Source organism: Drosophila serrata, unplaced genomic scaffold (genome assembly GCF_035046125.1).
Source record: "Drosophila serrata isolate PLE 108 unplaced genomic scaffold, ASM3504612v1 contig_276, whole genome shotgun sequence".
In the NCBI taxonomy this organism is placed as follows: Eukaryota; Metazoa; Arthropoda; class Insecta; order Diptera; family Drosophilidae; genus Drosophila; species Drosophila serrata.
The window spans coordinates 9,978,842-9,997,085 of NW_028257174.1; the positions used below are offsets into that span (position 1 = coordinate 9,978,842).

General features: G+C 38.0%; 2 protein-coding genes and 1 long non-coding RNA gene across 5 annotated transcripts; 2 read left to right on the forward strand and 1 right to left on the reverse strand.

Annotated features, from left to right (window-relative positions):
- Window positions 1–208: 208 nt before the first annotated feature.
- On the forward strand, window positions 209–12,387 carry ogre (optic ganglion reduced). Of its 3 annotated transcripts, none has more exons than XM_020949877.2 (6): window positions 209–1,034; window positions 7,271–7,689; window positions 9,548–9,655; window positions 10,570–10,725; window positions 10,787–11,139; window positions 11,201–12,387. In XM_020949877.2, the coding sequence occupies exons 2-6, from the start codon at window positions 7,441–7,443 to the stop codon at window positions 11,421–11,423; spliced, it is 1,089 nt and encodes a 362-aa protein (XP_020805536.1). In that variant the 5' UTR covers window positions 209–1,034; window positions 7,271–7,440; the 3' UTR covers window positions 11,424–12,387. The 3 variants fall into 3 exon arrangements, with proteins under 3 accessions (XP_020805536.1, XP_086692535.1, XP_020805537.1); XM_086836409.1 differs by lacking the exon at window positions 209–1,034 and adding an exon at window positions 6,245–6,780; XM_020949878.2 differs by lacking the exon at window positions 209–1,034 and adding an exon at window positions 6,443–6,892.
- Window positions 2,133–3,371, reverse strand: LOC147643343 (uncharacterized). Its single transcript, XR_015272441.1, has 2 exons — window positions 3,253–3,371; window positions 2,133–3,078 (listed from the first exon to the last, which is right to left on the reverse strand). It is a non-coding gene; the product is annotated as an uncharacterized LOC147643343 (long non-coding RNA).
- A 239-nt stretch (window positions 12,388–12,626) lies between the features above and the next one.
- LOC110181880 (leucine-rich repeat-containing protein 57) lies at window positions 12,627–13,896 on the forward strand. Its single transcript, XM_020949807.2, has one exon. The coding sequence runs from the start codon at window positions 12,962–12,964 to the stop codon at window positions 13,676–13,678; it is 717 nt and encodes a 238-aa protein (XP_020805466.1). The 5' UTR covers window positions 12,627–12,961; the 3' UTR covers window positions 13,679–13,896.
- Window positions 13,897–18,244: the final 4,348 nt, after the last annotated feature.

An 18,244-nucleotide genomic window follows, 5' to 3' on the forward strand; every position in this document is an offset into this window, starting at 1 on the left:
TTAAATAAACAAATATAGCGTGGCTCAGCAAGGGAGAGAGAGAGTAAAAGAGAGTTGGAGAGGCAGAGCGAAAGAGCAGCCAGGAGAGAGCGTAAGCTGAAGATGCCGCGAGAGTAGAGATAACGCGTGAGAGCAACAGAGAGCGACTCAAACGCACTCAAAGTGTGTGAGCGAGAGAGCAACGGCGGCTCAAGCAAGAGAGAGCGCCAGCGTCGAGCACTGAACACTGAGCGGCGAGCGTGTTGAGTTTGATTTGAGTCGGGGCGCATGTGAAACCAAAACCAAGCGGCAGTCGACGGCGACGGCGACTCGAAAACAGAAAAAAGCACCGAAAAAACGGAGAAAACGCACACGGAGCTGGAAAAATCAAAGACAACAACACACAAACCGAAATCGTAACAATATACGATCTGAAATTGGAGAAAAATATAACATTTAGTGCTGCGTTCGCCAAAAAGGCATTTGTTGTGCTATAAAATTCGGTTTTTTTTATATATATATTGTGACGAAAACTCCTTGCGCATTTGGCGTTTCTTCTTCTCTTTTTTTTTGTTGTTTGTTTGAGTTTGCTGTGTGCGCGGTTTAATTTTGAGATTTCCCCCCGTCCCCCTTACGCTGGGGGGGGTTTAATTTTTTAATGAAAACAGTCAGAAGGAGAGCGAACGTGTAGAACCATAGCGAACCTGTTCCATGCTAATTCTACGGCCACCTGGCAGCTGATTCGAACGAAAAAAAAACACACGAAAACCGTGAGGAGGAAGAGCAGCAGTCAGGAGAAGCTGGAGAAGAGGAATAAGAAGAAGAAGATAAAGCAGGCGACGTGAACAAACACAAACAAATACCATTCACACAGACGACATTCATTCGTTTACTCGCTCGCACACACGTACATACACCTACGCGAGCGCGCCATGCTGTGACAACAACAACAACAGCAACAACAAAATACAATATAAAGAAATAAACAACAACAAAGCCAAGCTTACAAGGAGCATAGCGATAAAGAGAAGGAGCGCCAACAAACGGTATTCTGCGTAAGTCAGTTAAAACAAAAATGTATTTAACAAAATGTACAATGTAAGAAGCGTGGCACAGAATAAGATTAAGTAAATGCATTCTTCATCGGAAAGCTGTCAACAAGCTTTCAAGCCGAGCTTTTGGCTGTGTGCAAGCGGGATGGAGCGAGCTACTAGCGCGGATTTAGTTGTATAATCTTTTCCCCAGAGATTGACGCGCTTTATTGTCAGCCTTGAGGCGGTACTTTGATTACCTTGATTAGCAGCCATTTGAGTCAATTGGTCATGTGATCAGCAAGGGCTATGGGGCTGTATATTCCTGTATATATATATGTACATATATTTTATAAAAGATCTCTGATTAATTACTAACTTTAACTTGAGAGATACTCCTTAGTGCTTTAAAAACATCTTGGATATCATATTAAATATACATTCTTTAGGTTTCTAAGCCTCTTTGAACGTTATATGATAACTGGAATATTTTACATTCTTGCGATCTATACCTTTTAAAAAAGATTTATACAAATAAAGGCCAAGTCCAGGAGTTTTTGGAGAATTTATAAAAACAACTTATACATTAAAATTAGATTACAGATTGCATAGATATATTTATTTATTACCTTGCAGGGTATTACAATTTCAGTCAGAAGCGTGTAACACTGTGAAGGATTCATTTCTGACCCTATAAATCATATATATCCGTGATGAGCGTCAACAGGCGAATCCATTTAGCCATCTCCGGAAGGATAACCATTTTTAACAATTTTTTCAAAATTTTATAAGGGGTTACATCGTTAAAAATTTTAAAAATTATTAAAAATTTGAATTAAAAAAAATTGTTGAATGGTGTATGCAGATTTATAAACCTAATAAAAACTAGCATAGAACAGCTTTCAGATTTAATATTATTAGTTTTTTGCCTTAGTTATGAGTATTTAAAAAATCAGATTTTTCGACAACAGTCGTCATATTAAAATATTGATAACAAGGAAAGGAATTTAATTTCGGCATGCCACAGTTTGTGTACCCTTGCATATTGAAATTCGATTACTAGGAATTAATACAATATAAATTTAAAATATTAATGTTAACAAACAATAAAGTAATGTCTGCTTTCATTTCATTCAGGTAAATATTTTATATTTACAGTTTTACATTCACCGTTTTACATTTTCCTCTATTTTTAATGATCGTTTGTACGGCAGCTATATGAAATAGTAGTCTAACTTTCATTAAATTGTACACAAAATTCTTGATTAATATATAAAGGCTATAAATCAAATTTGATGAAAATCTTTTGAAAATTGGAAAAGTTATAATTTTGTCTCTTAAAAATTTCCGATCGTTCCTATGTCAGCTATATATACATATATGTATATATAGTCCACCGATTCGTCATGCTCCGACTTATGTACTAGTAAACATATATAGAAGAATAACTCATTCAAGTGGCTTAAATTTGTCGCAAAACAAATCTCGCACATCTGTGCATATGATTCCCAACTTGTTCTAACATCCCCAGAACGAAGTGACTGCTGCCGGCCAAGTCTCCGAAATGTGTTGTGTTACAAAAGTTGCAAGTCATTGTTTATTAGTGTTACATTACTGGTCATAGAAAGTTACTGATTATAGTTAATTGGGTTCCACAGATTCTTTAGTATTCTGTACCTTTGTTAAGTTTTCGATTCCTTTTCTTCTGGTTGATGATAATTTTTCTTCTCTCTTTTTCAATCTTAGCCAACTCAACAATTGTTTTACCTTTTCTATTCTCCCAATCTCTATATATTTCCGGTTCTTATTTGATTTCTCTCCTATCCTGTTCCTACAATTATCAACATGTCCCCCGCCTTGAAATCAGTTCTCACTTCCCCTTGGAGATCTCTGATATTTTTCCCACCCAAACAAATGCTTTAATGGGCTTCTCCCTTTTTTCCAGCGACCTTTCTGCTTCTTGTGTTTCTTCCAAACATTTTCTTCTTTGATGTTCCTCTTATTAGCTCCCCTCTTTTCATCATTTCCAATGAATCTCTTGGTGCGTCATCATTTTTTTGTTTTCTTCCTACACAGAAAATAAAGATTTGAAATAGAGATGTATTTTAAAGTAGATTTTAATTTAAAACAAGCTATATTTTGTGGGATAAATTAATAAAAAGTTAAAGCTTTAAAAGTCAACAAATCAAGGACCTTAACTAAGTTTTAATTGATTCTTTTTTCCGGTGCATCATCGGCTTACCTTAGAAGTCTTAAGACTGGTTGGGTTCGGCGACATCTATGGCATCCCATCTCTCCGCTTTTGAGAGACCTTCCCCGCTACCCGATCCCTCTGCCACTCTCAAGCCACACACATTCTTCCCCCCTCCAAACGGAAATGGTCAATTTAGGTGACGCAGAAACAGTAGCCACTCATTGTTTTCGAGCATGTGTCTCCAATCAGAGAAGCCAACGCAAGCCGGGGGGAGGGAGAAGTCTCCGTGAAAGGAGAAGCTACTACTAACTACTTCCTTGCTTTCTTTAGTTCCCTTTACCACCCTAAGTATCCCTATTAAGTGCACGCTACTCTGCGGTTTCTCCGCTCTCCAAGGCCTGATCCTCAGCCATCCTCCCCAGCGAGAGTGCATGCAAAGTTACTACTAGATGGAATGGGATGACCGACTGGCCAGCTGTCGCGTACATAGAGCAATAGAGATGACAACGTGAGGTTATTATATTTTGATTTAATTAAAAATGGACTTGGAAAGAGGCTTATATTTTATTGTATGTATATTTTATAGTGAGTGATTTCCTTCTGCAGCGAGTAATCTCGTGCTGCAGCTAGTAATTTCGACCTGTAGTGAGTGATCTCTCTTCTATTTGGCATTTCCTGGGTGACTTTCGTGAGTCGTGCTTTTTAAGAAATACCATCGCTAGCACGTAACACACCCCGAAAGGGCGACTTCCGCTCTGGTGACCAGCTGCTAACCAAATAACAAAACAAAACCCAAAACCAAACCCTAATGAAAATGAATAAACCCAGGTCTTTGGGAGTAAAACTCGTACAGCTACGAATGCAATTAAGTCAGTCAGTCATTTTGTCCGTCCCCGGTGACGTCACAACTTCAAAAGGCACAGACTCTATTACAGAATACAAAAAAAAAATATATATATAAATAAAAATAAAATAAAATAAATACAGCACAGATTCCGAATGCAACTGGCATTGCAATTGCAATTGCAATTCTCGTGCAATGTTTGCATTCATGTTAAGGTTAAGCATGTTAAAGCTTTTAAAAGACCCGACATGAGCACCACCAGCAACAAAGTATGTGTAAACAACACTAAACAGCAGACACAAGCAAACAAAAATAAAAAAGAAAAATTAAAAGCACACACAAACACAGGTGACAACAACAGCGAGCGTGCTAAATTTATTTGCCAAATGAAACAGATGCTAAAAATGTGAAAGCATTGTGCAAAGGCAGTAAGAAAATAATGTGGAAAGATTCCAGGTGGATGAAGTGCTAAAAACAAAAGGTTCTTCTATTTTTTCCTTTGCTTAATCTTGACTCAAATTAATTGCTATGAAAGAATGAATGATTCAATTGGGAAATATTCGAAATAGTTAATTTAAAATATTGTCATCTTTTATGAGCATATTATAAGGGTTTTATCTTAATAAGGTTAACTTTCTAGTACCTTTTATAAATTTATAAACTTATATATTTTTATGAATATTTACAACCCTGGTTACATATTTAAATATTTTTCTATCTCTGTAGTATTATTTTTAGTACTACAAAAAAACCCATAACTAATAATAAATTCAAATTTCTTGTGCTTAAAGGTTGCTTAAATATTCAATATATAATACAGATCTAGTAAAAATTCCCCTCTCTGTTATATATATTTTTTCCAGTTAAGATAAATATGCAATTTCCCCAATAGGCAGTGTATATAGAAATAGATGCTTACGAAAGCAGGTTTAAAAGCATGTTTGAATGTAATTACGGTGACCTTTTTGCAAAGCAATTGGTGCAGCTGACACCTAGCTTTCCCCCTCTTTTTCGTCACATTTCCACACCTGGTGATGAACCCAAAACGAATCACAATTTGCACAGCTTAATTTCAACAAAATCCGCGCCAAAATCAACTAATGGATGGTGGTCGCAACACTTTGCTGCTGTCGGTTGGTCGTTCGGTTGGTCCCATGGCCTTGGCAATGAAAATGCCTGGCAAAATGAAGGAAAATCAGCAACACAACAAGTGCCCAGCCAGCATATGTGTGTGGGGGAAATATATATATATATATATATGAACATATGTGGAAAGTTAAGTGGTAGTGGGTTGCAGTGGGTTAAGGGGAGAAAATGCATACGGTGGGCCATTGTCAGCGGAGCCAACGGAGCGTTGAGGAAGCACATACTACAGCTGGGCTTTTGGGCCCAGGAAGGAGGCAATTTATGCACAGAATGGGTTAACAGAGAGAGGGGGGAGGCTAAGAGGCAGACGGCCTAGTCAAGTGCAAATGCAGCTAGCAGCTTGAGGAGCTTTTTTGTTTCTGTTTAAAGGCACTTAATGGGATTGCCCGACGACACAGCATTCGAGTTTCGGCTGAATGCTTTCCATGAGAACCATCAGAAAGAGAGATCTTTATTTTTTCAGTTGGGGATTGTATATATCATAACTCGTTGGAAAAGAATTATTATTTTGTTTGCAATGAACATTTTCATTCAAAAAATCTTGGGTTATTGAAACTCGGTAAATGTCAACACAATCGGATACATTACCATTGAGGTGTGTTTATTTCCAGAGGAAAACTTACAGATATATTATTTCTATTTTAAATAAAATAATAAAATAAACCTGTAGGGAAATGCCCCCCCCCCCCTCAATTAGACATCTATTGCTCAAAAATGTATCATAACTTAGCTAAAAATATTCGATTATTAAATAAATATTTTTATATGACAATTTTTTCGATAAACCAAATATAAAAAAACTCATAACTCAGTCAAAAAGCCATTAATTTCACTTCGGAAAACTTTCTCGTGTTAGTTTTTGATAGGTTAACAAATCTGCATACTTAGTTTAAAATTTAAGAAATATTCAATTTTTTGAAAATTTTAACGATGTAACACCTTTCTTTTTTTGGAAAAAATTAAAAAATTTTGAAACAAAATTTTTTTTTGCCGGAGATAGCTAGAAAGATTAGCCTGTTGATGCTGATCAATAATATATATGATTTATAGGGTCGGAACTGACTCCTTCACATCGATACAAGCTTCTAACTAAAATTAAAATGCCCTGAAAGGGTATAATAATGCAAATATCGATATTATTGATTATAAAAAGATACAATAAAAATCTATAAATTCCAACAAGCATGGAGAATATCTATATTGCCATGACATATATATTTTTGATTGATAAATAATTGCCTGAGGTAGTTTATAAGTGGAAAGAATCGAACACCTCGGTGTCAAAGAATCCGTAACGATTTAACATAATTGAGAAGGGGTCCCCCAGTGGCGCCTAGGTCAAATGCGTTGCACAAAGATCGCTGAGAAGAGCGACAGAGATAGACTAAGAGAAAGAGAGACGGAAAGGGAAGAGAGAGGAGTGCCACTAGAGGTGCATTGCCCCCAGATGCTGGAAGATACTCTATCGTCATTCTCCCGGACAGACAGAAGAGCCACAGCCTCAGACTCAGGGGGGACTCGAACGCGATCTCGATCTCTGGCTCAGTCTCAGTCTCGGTCTCGGAATCCAACGGGCCACACAGCAGGCAAGTGGAGCAAATGCCAATTGGTTACTTAAATGGCGCATCAATTTTTTGTGTCTTTCCCAGTCAGCTGAGAGAGCGAGAGAGATTCCCCAGCTCCGCTTTGCTGTGAAATGTAGGCTTTAATTGAAATTGAAACCGTCTCAAGATTCTATTAGTTTGATGTTGATTTATGCCAAAAAAAAAAGAAGGGAGAAAGAAAGAAAGACGAAATACTCGCTAGCTGTGCACATTTATCAATCAGAAGCTGCGCTCCTTGCTCAGCACAAAGTGATGTCTTCGGCGAACATCAAACTGTGCCGAAGAGGAGGTGTCTTTGCTTGTTTTCCAATCAGCGCCATGTACTTCAGAGATACCGCAGCGATAGCAGCCAGTGTTTGCTTTCTTTTCAACACAGAAATTAAATTAAACGTATCTGATATGGCAGCAGTATATTTCATGCATATTATTTATAATGCATCTTTGCTAATTATCTTATTTTCTTCACTTGCAGTTGATATGCATCGAAGGCTGTAGGAGAGCAGAAACCGAAACAAGACCAGAACCGGCAAAAGGAAGTTAAAAACGAGCCCTGCTTAACACCTTTCTCTCTCCCCACACCTGTGGAGTATATACCACTGAGATTCCAAACCCCGATTTGCCACTGCTCGATATCCTGACAAGATGTACAAGTTGCTGGGTAGCCTCAAGAGCTACCTCAAATGGCAGGACATTCAAACGGATAATGCCGTCTTCCGTCTGCACAACTCCTTCACCACGGTGCTGCTGCTCACCTGTAGCCTGATTATCACCGCCACCCAATATGTGGGTCAGCCAATCAGTTGCATTGTCAACGGTGTACCACCGCATGTGGTCAACACCTTTTGCTGGATTCACAGCACCTTCACCATGCCGGATGCCTTCCGCAGACAGGTAAGAAAATCACACATATTTAGATTTTAGGAGAAAACTATAACTGAATCAAAGAAATATTTGTATTACAGCATTTGTTAGTTGAAAAAACTTGAACATATTCCTCTAAATGTCATCTCGTGAAGTTTATTACTCACCGAAGCTAGCTTTGAATGATTAATAGAGCCTTGACTTCCCTAAATTATACTTAAATAAGAATGAAGAAGAAAGAAACATTTCAACAATTAGTTCTATACTTTATAGGCTCAACAATTCAATGAAATCTTTTCAGATTCTCAAAGTAAAAAGATTTATAGTGTTCTCTTGAGAAATCTTCATTAAACAAAGCTCACCTATTTCCGCTCCATTTCATCTCTAGTGGCGGATGTCAGACAATTAATTTTGGCATTCTTGAATTCCTTTCAGAAATCCCTTTCCGTTTAGTTTATATGTATATATATAAATATATGTTCATTCTGTTGGGTTCTTTTTTGTCTGCCTGTCAAGAAGAGGCCTTCTTCTATACACTCTGGCTTCGAGGTAGAGGTATAACATATAGCTCATGTATACTACACACATCATTTGTGCCCATGTCCGGGCCTATAAAGCAATTATAAACTGGGCGTAGTCGGTCTTCTTAATAATATTCCTCTTTCCAGCTGCGGGCCATGCAGCAGCAGTGATTTGTACTAAAGGAACAAAAACACTGAGAAAATGAAACAAAAAAATTAATACAAAACAAAGAACACAACTAAAACCCTTGCAGCTAGCAGTTTCAATTATAGGATTGTTTCGGAAATCGACCAAAACCAAGGTTTAAATATAACCATTTTTTAATCAACAAATCAAAGTTTAAAAAACGCATAACTAAGCCAAAAAATCATTAAATTCAAATCGGAAAGCTGTTCTCTGCTAGTTTTTATTAGGTTAATAAATCTGCATACTCAGTTTAAAATTTAAAATTTTTGCCAATTTTTGAAAAATTTAACCTTGTAACCCCTATCCTATTTTGAAAAAATTTGAAAATTTTGAGAAAAAAAAATTGTTCTGCCGGAGATGTCTAAATCGATTCAGCTGTTGATGCTGATCAAGAATATATATGATTTATATGGTCGAAAATGATTTCTTCAAATGTTACAAGCTTCTGACTAAAATTATAATATCTGCAAGGGTATAAAAATACAAAACAAAAACTACAAGCAAAAAATACAAAACAATAAATATAAAACAAAAAAAACCTAATCGAAATGGCCAAATCGAAACCCTAAATTTGATCCTCATGGGAGGAGTTCATATGATTTATTTCGATGAAAGAGAAATATAAGAACTACAAGTTTTTTGTGGCTCCCTTGATAGTATAGTAGTATAGTAGTATAGTATTTAAAGTCAAAAATTGTTGATTAGATTTTATAAAAATTCCAAAGATTTATACCAACTCCCTTGATAGACTTAAAGAGCTGTTAAATAATTGTATACATAATTTTTTTTTGCAGTGCAACCTGCCTGTTTTGCAGACTGCAGACTCTCATATTTCATATGTGAGAAGGGCAGGAAGCACAACTCCCTTCCTCTGCCATATATACATATATATTTGTTCGATTTCGTGGAAAACTTTTTATTTTTATTTTTGGCAGTTATAGTGTGCCGATCAAAGATCAAATTACCCTTCAAGTGGCACTAACTAAGTGAATTCTTTCTTATAAATTCGCTTTTGAATTTCAGAGTAGTAAATAAAATCTTGTTTTGAATAATCACAGAGGAGACCTAAGAAAATACTACTATATATATATATTCAATTTTCAACTGTCTCTGGGGTTTCCTTCAGGAAAATTATATACATATTTACCTAATCTTATTAATTTATCTTCTATTATAAAAGGTTGGCCGAGAAGTTGCCCATCCCGGTGTGGCCAATGATTTTGGCGATGAGGATGCCAAGAAATACTACACTTACTACCAATGGGTTTGCTTTGTGCTCTTCTTTCAGGTGAGTTTTTCAAGACATTTTCTTTGGTGACTTGGACTATGGAATGTGAGTAGGGAAATTAGCTTATTTCTTTCTATTTATTTTATTTTTTTATTTTTCCCTTTCGAATATTAAAGACATCTTTTGTAATCTTTTGATTAATCTTTACGCTTTTGAAAAAGAAAAACGCCACCCAATTTTTTTGCTGAGTTATAAAGAAATGCTCTCGATTCTTCAACGCAATGACAATCGCTCCAATTAAGTTCAATTGAGAGCGTGGCATGTGCGGATATATATACACGTATAGGGAGATATAGGGGAGTGTTATGGTACAGTGAAAGAAATATTAGAGTCAGTTATAGTCTTTTTATGAAATGTTTAGGATTTTAAGTATGTTAAAGACGCTCTTCCAATCTAGGTTTAATTGAAACAAACTTATTTTTCCCTCTTGTAAAAACTTGAAACGTTCTACAAAACCTTTCCCTTAACCCTTTTCTAAAACTGTTTTTTTTTTATTCGTGGGATGGGAATGATAATGTAAATGGCCATTGGGATTGGGACTGAGAATGGGACTGGTGTGATCTGGTTGGTGGGGCCGATGGGTCAACGTATTGCTCAAATGACGTACATATAAATATGTATATTTTCAAGTGAAACACTGCCGGGCACTTAGTGCTTGGACTTGTGAAATACCAAATATAATTAATGACTTGCTAAATAGCAAACACAACGGTGGCAATTACAACAACGAGACAACAATTGTGACAACACAAGATCAATACAAGAATGTGTCGATGTTTGCAGCGTTTGATTTCAAGAAAAGTGTTTTGTAAAAAAATGTAAATAACATTCCTGCACAGTAAGATATGGATGCATATATATAACCTGTGCATGTATTCCTGTAATCCCTGCATGTGCCTTATTCTTCATTTCAGGCAATGGCTTGCTATACGCCCAAGTTCCTGTGGAACAAATTCGAAGGCGGCCTGATGCGCATGATTGTGATGGGGCTGAACATTACGATTTGCACACGCGAGGAAAAGGAGGCCAAACGTGATGCCCTGCTCGATTATCTGATCAAGCACGTAAAGGTAGGAGTTCCTCTGTGCTTCCACATACCAAATAGATCTATTATCCTTATGTTTTCCTTAGCGCCACAAGCTGTACGCCATCCGGTACTGGGCCTGTGAGGTGCTCTGCTGCGTGAACATCATTGTGCAGATGTATCTGATGAATCGCTTCTTTGACGGCGAGTTCCTTTCGTATGGCACCAACATAATGAAACTATCGGATGTGCCGCAGGAACAGCGTGTCGATCCCATGGTCTACGTCTTCCCCAGGGTCACCAAGTGCACCTTCCACAAATATGGTGCCTCTGGATCCCTGCAGAAGCACGACTCCCTTTGCATCCTGCCGCTGAACATTGTCAACGAGAAGACATATGTGTTCATTTGGTTCTGGTTCTGGATTTTGCTTGTCCTGCTCATCGGACTGATGGTCTTCCGGTAAGATCTAACACTTCTCACTCTTATGCAGTTATTTATTATATTATGTCTTTTCTTGCAGCGCCTGCATCATCTTCATGCCAAAATTCCGGCCCCGTCTGCTGAATGCCCGCAATCGCATGATTCCCATGGAGATTTGTCGCTCTTTGTCCCGGAAATTGGACATTGGCGACTGGTGGCTCATCTACATGCTGGGCCGCAATCTTGATCCAGTGATCTACAAGGACGTGATGAGCGAGTTTGCCAAGCAGGTGGAGCCCTCCAAGCATGACCGTGCCAAGTAATTGAGTCTCGCGGGATCCTCCGAATGACGAACCCCCGAATGATACCATACCCATGCCCATGCCCCAGAAAATCCACTGACATAGTTTTGACGTTACTTTTTGGACACCAGAGACACTCGACACCCGTCACTCGACACCCGTCACACGACACCCCGGATATCCTTGTTTGGATTATTATTTTTATTTAGCACAAATCATACTACTTAGTTGAAACTCAAGCCCAGGACAGAGACGTGTCCCCTTCCCTCTTGGTAGTTCTGTGATTGACCTGATTCCTTGACTCACCTACCTTCCTAATCCCTCTCCCTGGCCCCTCCAGAAAAACTATCATAAACATGGATTAATCAATGATCACAACTCGAATCGCTGGCAGAAAATAACATACAAACAAACAAAAAAAGACAATCAAATCCAATATCTTTTTTTATTTTTATTTAATCTTTTTTGCTTTTCCATCACACACACACATATAAGGATGAGATTTTCCTTGTTTTTTTCTGCAAACAAAAAAAGAAAATAATTTTTTTTTCCTAATTTTAAACTCTAATTTAATACCTAGATCTTATTTATAAATAGTTGCATCACTAAACGAGAAGGAGTTTTTCCCCAAACGAAAAAGAAACTAAAATACAGAAAGAAGATAATATTTTTGCATGAAATTGAGTAATGTTTGGAACGCTTCGGAGCGAATGCCGATAATGATATAATAATAATAAATATTGCTTTTGAGTCTTTCATAATAATAGAGTTTGTAGAGTTTTATCGGAAGCGTTTCGACAGACAGACGACGTATTTTTTTTGCGGGGAAAGAAACTGAAACAAAATGACAGACGAATAAAATGCGCTATGTTAAGTTTATTGTGTAGTTTTAGGCGAAAATTGCAAAGGTTTTAAATATGCATATATATATTTGAGACTAAAATATAATATGAAATAAAAAACTTTTTACAACTGGCGAAAATAATTATTAAATTGTTGTTTTATTTTTGATCTTATTAAGATCAGTTTAAAATAATTTTTAGTTTAACTTAATTGTTTATTGATGTAATTGTTTAGTTGTTAATATTTAGTTATACTTATTTAAATATTGTGCCCAAAGGGCAGTGTGGTATAATCACACTTTTTTAAATTTTAATTGGGGAATTCCCCTCCAAACGTTGTTCACACTGAAGTTGCTCATGATAGTTTATTGGCGTTGCCAGACTACATGGACAATGACTCAGATAAAGTGTGGCCAGTTTGTTAGAGAAGAAATCCTGTTCTTCTCCTCCACATATTTCAGCATTATAAGCTGATTAACTGACGAGCACACTCGGCCATAAATAAAAAATAATTCAGTGTTTATTTTTTATTTACACGCAATTTCGGAGCAACAGGATTTGCATTGCCACTGACTAGAGGACTAGAGAGGAGGAACGGAGAGGAAATCAAGTGTGGAAGCTGCATTAGTCATTGCCAGAGAGCTGACCTCAGCGGCTTGAGTTTCGTTCCCTGTGTGAAGTGGAATCGATATAGAGCGAGACAGTAGCCACCTCAGGATGGGCAACAAACAGATTAAACAGCACCTGGAGACGGCCCAGAAGACGGGCATCCTAAAGATATCGCTGCAGCGCCTACAGGAGTTCCCGCCACAGCTGAAGGCATATCCCAATGTACTGAAAACCCTGGATTTGTCCGAGAATCGTTTCGAACGTGTCCCAGACGAACTGGGCAAACTGACGCTGCTGAAGCATCTGAATTTGAGTGGCAACCGGCTGGCGGAGCTGAACGAGGTGGTCGGAGAGCTGGTCAAGCTGGAGGTGCTGCTGCTAATGGACAATCTGCTGACCAAGTTGCCCAAGACGCTGGCCAATTGCACGCACTTGAAGACGGTGAATCTGAGCAACAATCAGCTGAAGGAGTTCCCCAGCATGCTGTGCGGCCTTAAGCAGCTGGATGTGCTGGATCTGTCACGCAACCGGATCACCGAGGTGCCCCCAGAGGTGGGTGGCCTCTATGTCACCGAGCTGAACCTCAACCAGAATCAAATATCGTCGCTGGCCGAGGATGTGGCCGAGTGTCGGAAGCTAAAGACCCTGCGATTGGAGGAGAATTGTCTGCAGGCAACGGCCTTTACGCCGCGAATCCTCAAGGATTCGAAGATTTGCAATCTTGCCGTCGATGGCAACCTGTTTAACTCAAAACAGTTCACCGACCTCGATGGCTACGATGTGTACATGGAACGTTACACGGCAGTGAGGAAGAAGATGTTCTAGGGTAACCTGGAAATCATCATCTTTGTCGAACAAGCAATTCCACCTAACGAGTACCATTTTTTCTCTACCTTTTTTTGCTTTCTCTGAGTGTCGTGTCTCCCTGCCCTTTTTATTTATGAGCGTAAAATAATATATTAGATAAATTGTATGTGTATGGTATGCCTTCAGTCTAAATCTGAATATTGTTATTAATTAATAATAAAATGATAAAAGACAAAGAGACCTGCTCTGACTTGACATTGACATGTTTCTACATGTCTCTGTTTCTACATTCTGCAGAATGTAAAGTCATTTTACATGTTTAAATGGTAAATTCTATAAGGGTTTTCTCTGTTATGTAAAAGTACAGAGGCCTGTAGAGTTTAAAAACAAGAATATAGTCTGTTAAAAATTATATTCAATTAATTATTTTAAACTTTTTATTAAATTTCAGAGTTTCTGCTATCATATATGCATATGTATAGTAGCATATATTATATATTTGTCGTAATTGTTTTATTGTTTCTCTGGTACAATCACTGTTGTTAGCATAAATGTTAGTTAACATTGTTTCATGTTGATTTCTAACTGTTTAAATGTAACTTTACAGAGCTCTGTTGTTGCTTTCCCAATTTGGCAACGCTGAGCAGCAAGAAATTTCAAATTTTAAGCGGCAAAAATATGGAAATATTTTCCGAAAACCAAATTTTGTACGCTCAATTTGATTAGAGATCCTAGGACAGCCGCTTGATTGGCCCTACGCCACGCTCAATGTGTCGCATTTCCCACATTTTGATTGCCTTCCAGGCAACATCTTGCAGCATAAACCTTTTATTTTCTTGATCTTTATGAGTGTTTATGGTTATGATGGGCTTTTGTGGGGGTATTGCCGCCACTGCCAGTGACAGTTGGTATAATTTTTCGCCCTTTTGGGGTTTTTTGCTGTTTGCTGACCGTTTTATGGCTTCAACGGCTTGTTGCCTTTTTGAGTCTCGCCAACCTACCTCCCTCCCCCCATGGGCTGGTAGGGATGGTTATAGATGTAATGGATAGATGGATGGATGGATGACAAACTTGGGTCAGTTCTCGGCTCAACGTCTCGTGCACTCATTATCGCCCGTTTTATTTTCACGCATTGTTCGCAACAACAATGGTCGTCGTGGCTCAAACAACAAAGGGGAAGCCCCGAAAAAAAGTGAGGAGTAAGAAGACGGTGGAGTGACGCTGAACTTGATGAGGCTGCGTGTCCGTCCCTTTTTGATTTTGCCATGGGAATGGTGGAGGAGCTCAGCTTTGCTCAATGTTTCGTCATTATGGGCCCTCGTAAACATTGATGACAGTCGAGGCTGCACTCTCTTCGGCCACGCCCCCGCAACGCCTCCTGATTGATTCCTGGTCCTGTGGCAGAGTTTTGTTCGGATTTAAAAGCGAGTCAGCGAGTCTGTGTGAAGATGCGGGCATGGGAAGGCAGACAACTTGCTTTCCACAGGCTCCACAAATAATAAAGTGGCTCATCGTGGGTCATTGTGGGTCACAAGAGGAGGAGGGACACCGCCTCGGACTTGGACCCGGACCCGCTCTTCCAGTCATCAGTCAGCGGTCCCGGCAATCGCCGTCATTAATCAAACTGGCAACAGTAAGCCTCCTTCCATCCCTCACTTTCATTCGCACAAAAGCTTCTCGCTTTCGCCCTCTTTATTGCATTTGTCACCACGCCGCATGGATGTACACGGAGAGAAATTTCATACACTACTTGAATGGGAGAAATTATGACCTTTATTAATATATGATATATATCATACATACATATGCAAAAGTTCATAGATCTCTCTTTCTTCCTTTTATGTTTTTACCAAGCTCAAAATGAACCCACTATATAAATTCAACTAAAAACAAATGTCTGTAAAAAGTGCCTCACAACTTCTGCCCATATTTTCTCTCAGTGTGAAAGGAGACGGTGGAGGAAGTGTCTCAGAATTGTGAGAAACCGCACACATTGTGCGATGGCCAGAACGGCAAATGGGCAGAGTGTGGCATTGGGGGTGGACATGGCCTGGACAAGGTCGGCGGTGGCAGTCACAACATAATTAGCAGCCTCACTTGGCTCCCATTCGCGTCCTGACAGGAGACAGGGCCACTGATTAACTGGCGGTGGCTTCTGGCCCGAATGCAGCTGCAAATGCAGCTACGATTAATCATAGTGCCCAAAACGGGGAAAGTGGAAGAGTGGGAAAGCGGGAAAAGCTGCAAAGGCAAGTGGCTTTTAGCTTGCTCGTGTTTTGGTAATCAAATTTCATGTTTGTTTGCACTTGATGTACGAGTACGAGGACGCCACATGGAGTAGGGCCAGTTTCGTGTCCTAGTCCCAGAACATTGTTGGCCATCATTCATGCTGCCAGGAACGGCAGGCGGAAGGGGGCACGGGAGGGAAGCCCATCAATCAGCTGGACCAACTATTAGGCTAAATAGCCAGGACAGGGCGGCAATCGCTCTGCATAAATTTCAAAAATATACAAGTACATATGTATACATATATCCTCATCCTTATGGCAGATTAGCTGCAGTTTCCACAACAAAATTTTATTTAACTGAAAAGACTCAATTTTTCTAAGGATGCCACAGAAATCCCTAATGTTTTTTGGGAATACAGAGTCAATGTGCCTCTAAAAAGGTCATTTTTTTAAAGTGCTTTTCGTTCCATTTTTCTTTAGGTTTTCAAAAATATCTAACCTTAAATAAATATATATCAATACCCTTAAAGGGAATGGGTAAAATTGTGAACATTTCCAACCCTATAAATCATACAGAAATAATGGATATATATATTAAATTTGATGAAAATCTGTTGAAAACTGAACGTTTTTATTTTTTTCATAAAATTTTCCGATCGATATTTACATATCGTCCACCGATTCGCCATGCTCCGACTTATATACTATTGAAATTATATAGAAGAATAATTCCATAGTTTCCCAATTCATTCCCAATTTGTTCTAACATCCCCGGAACGAAGTGACTGCTGCCGGCCAAGTCTTAGAAATGTGTTGTGTTACAAAAGTTGCAAGTCATTGTTTATTAGTGTTCAAATAAGTAACTGATTATACTTACGTTCTGGTCATATATACTTGCTGTTCATAGATACTTGCTGTTCATAGATACTTGCTGTTCATAGATACTTGCTGTTCATAGATACTTGCTGTTCATAGATACTTGCTGTTCATAGATACTTCCTTGTCAAAGTTAATTAGTGATCATAGCTACTTACTTTTCATTAGTACTTACTGATCAAAGTTAATTAAGTTACTTATCATAGTTACTTAATGTTCATAGATATTTATTGATCACAGTTAATTACTGATTATATTTCTATAAATCGTCCGATTGTTCCTATGCCAGCTATATATATCTATATATATAGTCCACCGATTCGCCATGCTCCGACTTATATTTTAGTAAAATTATATAGAAGAATACTTCCATAGTTTCATTCAACTAGCTTTATCATAATTTCGATTCAAAACAATTCTCGCACATCTGTACATATGATTCCCAACTTGTTCTAACATCCCCGGAACGAAGTGACTGCTGCCGGCCAAGTCTTAGAAATGTGTTGTGTTACAAAAGTTGCAAGTCATTGTTTACTTACGTACTGGTCATAGATACTTCCTTGTCAAAGTTAATTAGTGATCATAGCTACTTACTCTTCATTAGTACTTACTGATCAAAGTTAATTAAGTTACTTATCATAGTTACTTAATGTTCATAGATATTTATTGATCACAGTTAATTACTGATTATATTTCTATAAATCGTCCGATTGTTCCTATGCCAGCTATATATATCTATATATATAGTCCACCGATTCGCCATGCTCCGACTTATATTTTAGTAAAATTATATAGAAGAATACTTCCATAGTTTCATTCAACTAGCTTTATCATAATTTCGATTCAAAACAATTCTCGCACATCTGTACATATGATTCCCAACTTGTTCTAACATCCCCGGAACGAAGTGACTGCTGCCGGCCAAGTCTTCGAAATGTGTTGTGTTACAAAAGTTGCAAGTCATTGTTTATTAGTGTTCAAATAAGTAACTGATTATACTTACGTACTGGTCATAGATACTTCCTTGTCAAAGTTAATTAGTGATCATAGCTACTTACTCTTCATTAGTACTTACTGATCAAAGTTAATTAAGTTACTTATCATAGTTACTTAATGTTCATAGATATTTATTGATCACAGTTAATTACTGATTATATTTCTATAAATCGTCCGATTGTTCCTATGCCAGCTATATATATCTATATATATAGTCCACCGATTCGCCATGCTCCGACTTACATTTTAGTAAAATTATATAGAAGAATACTTCCATAGTTTCATTCAAATAGCTTTCTCATAATTTCGATTCAAAACAAATCTCGCACATCTGTACATATGATTCCCAACTTGTTCTAACATCCCCGGAACGAAGTGACTGCTGCCGGCCAAGTGATAGAAATGTGTTGTGTTACAAAAGTTGCAAGTCATTGTTTATTAGTGTTCAAATAAGTAACTGATTATACTTACGTACTGGTCATAG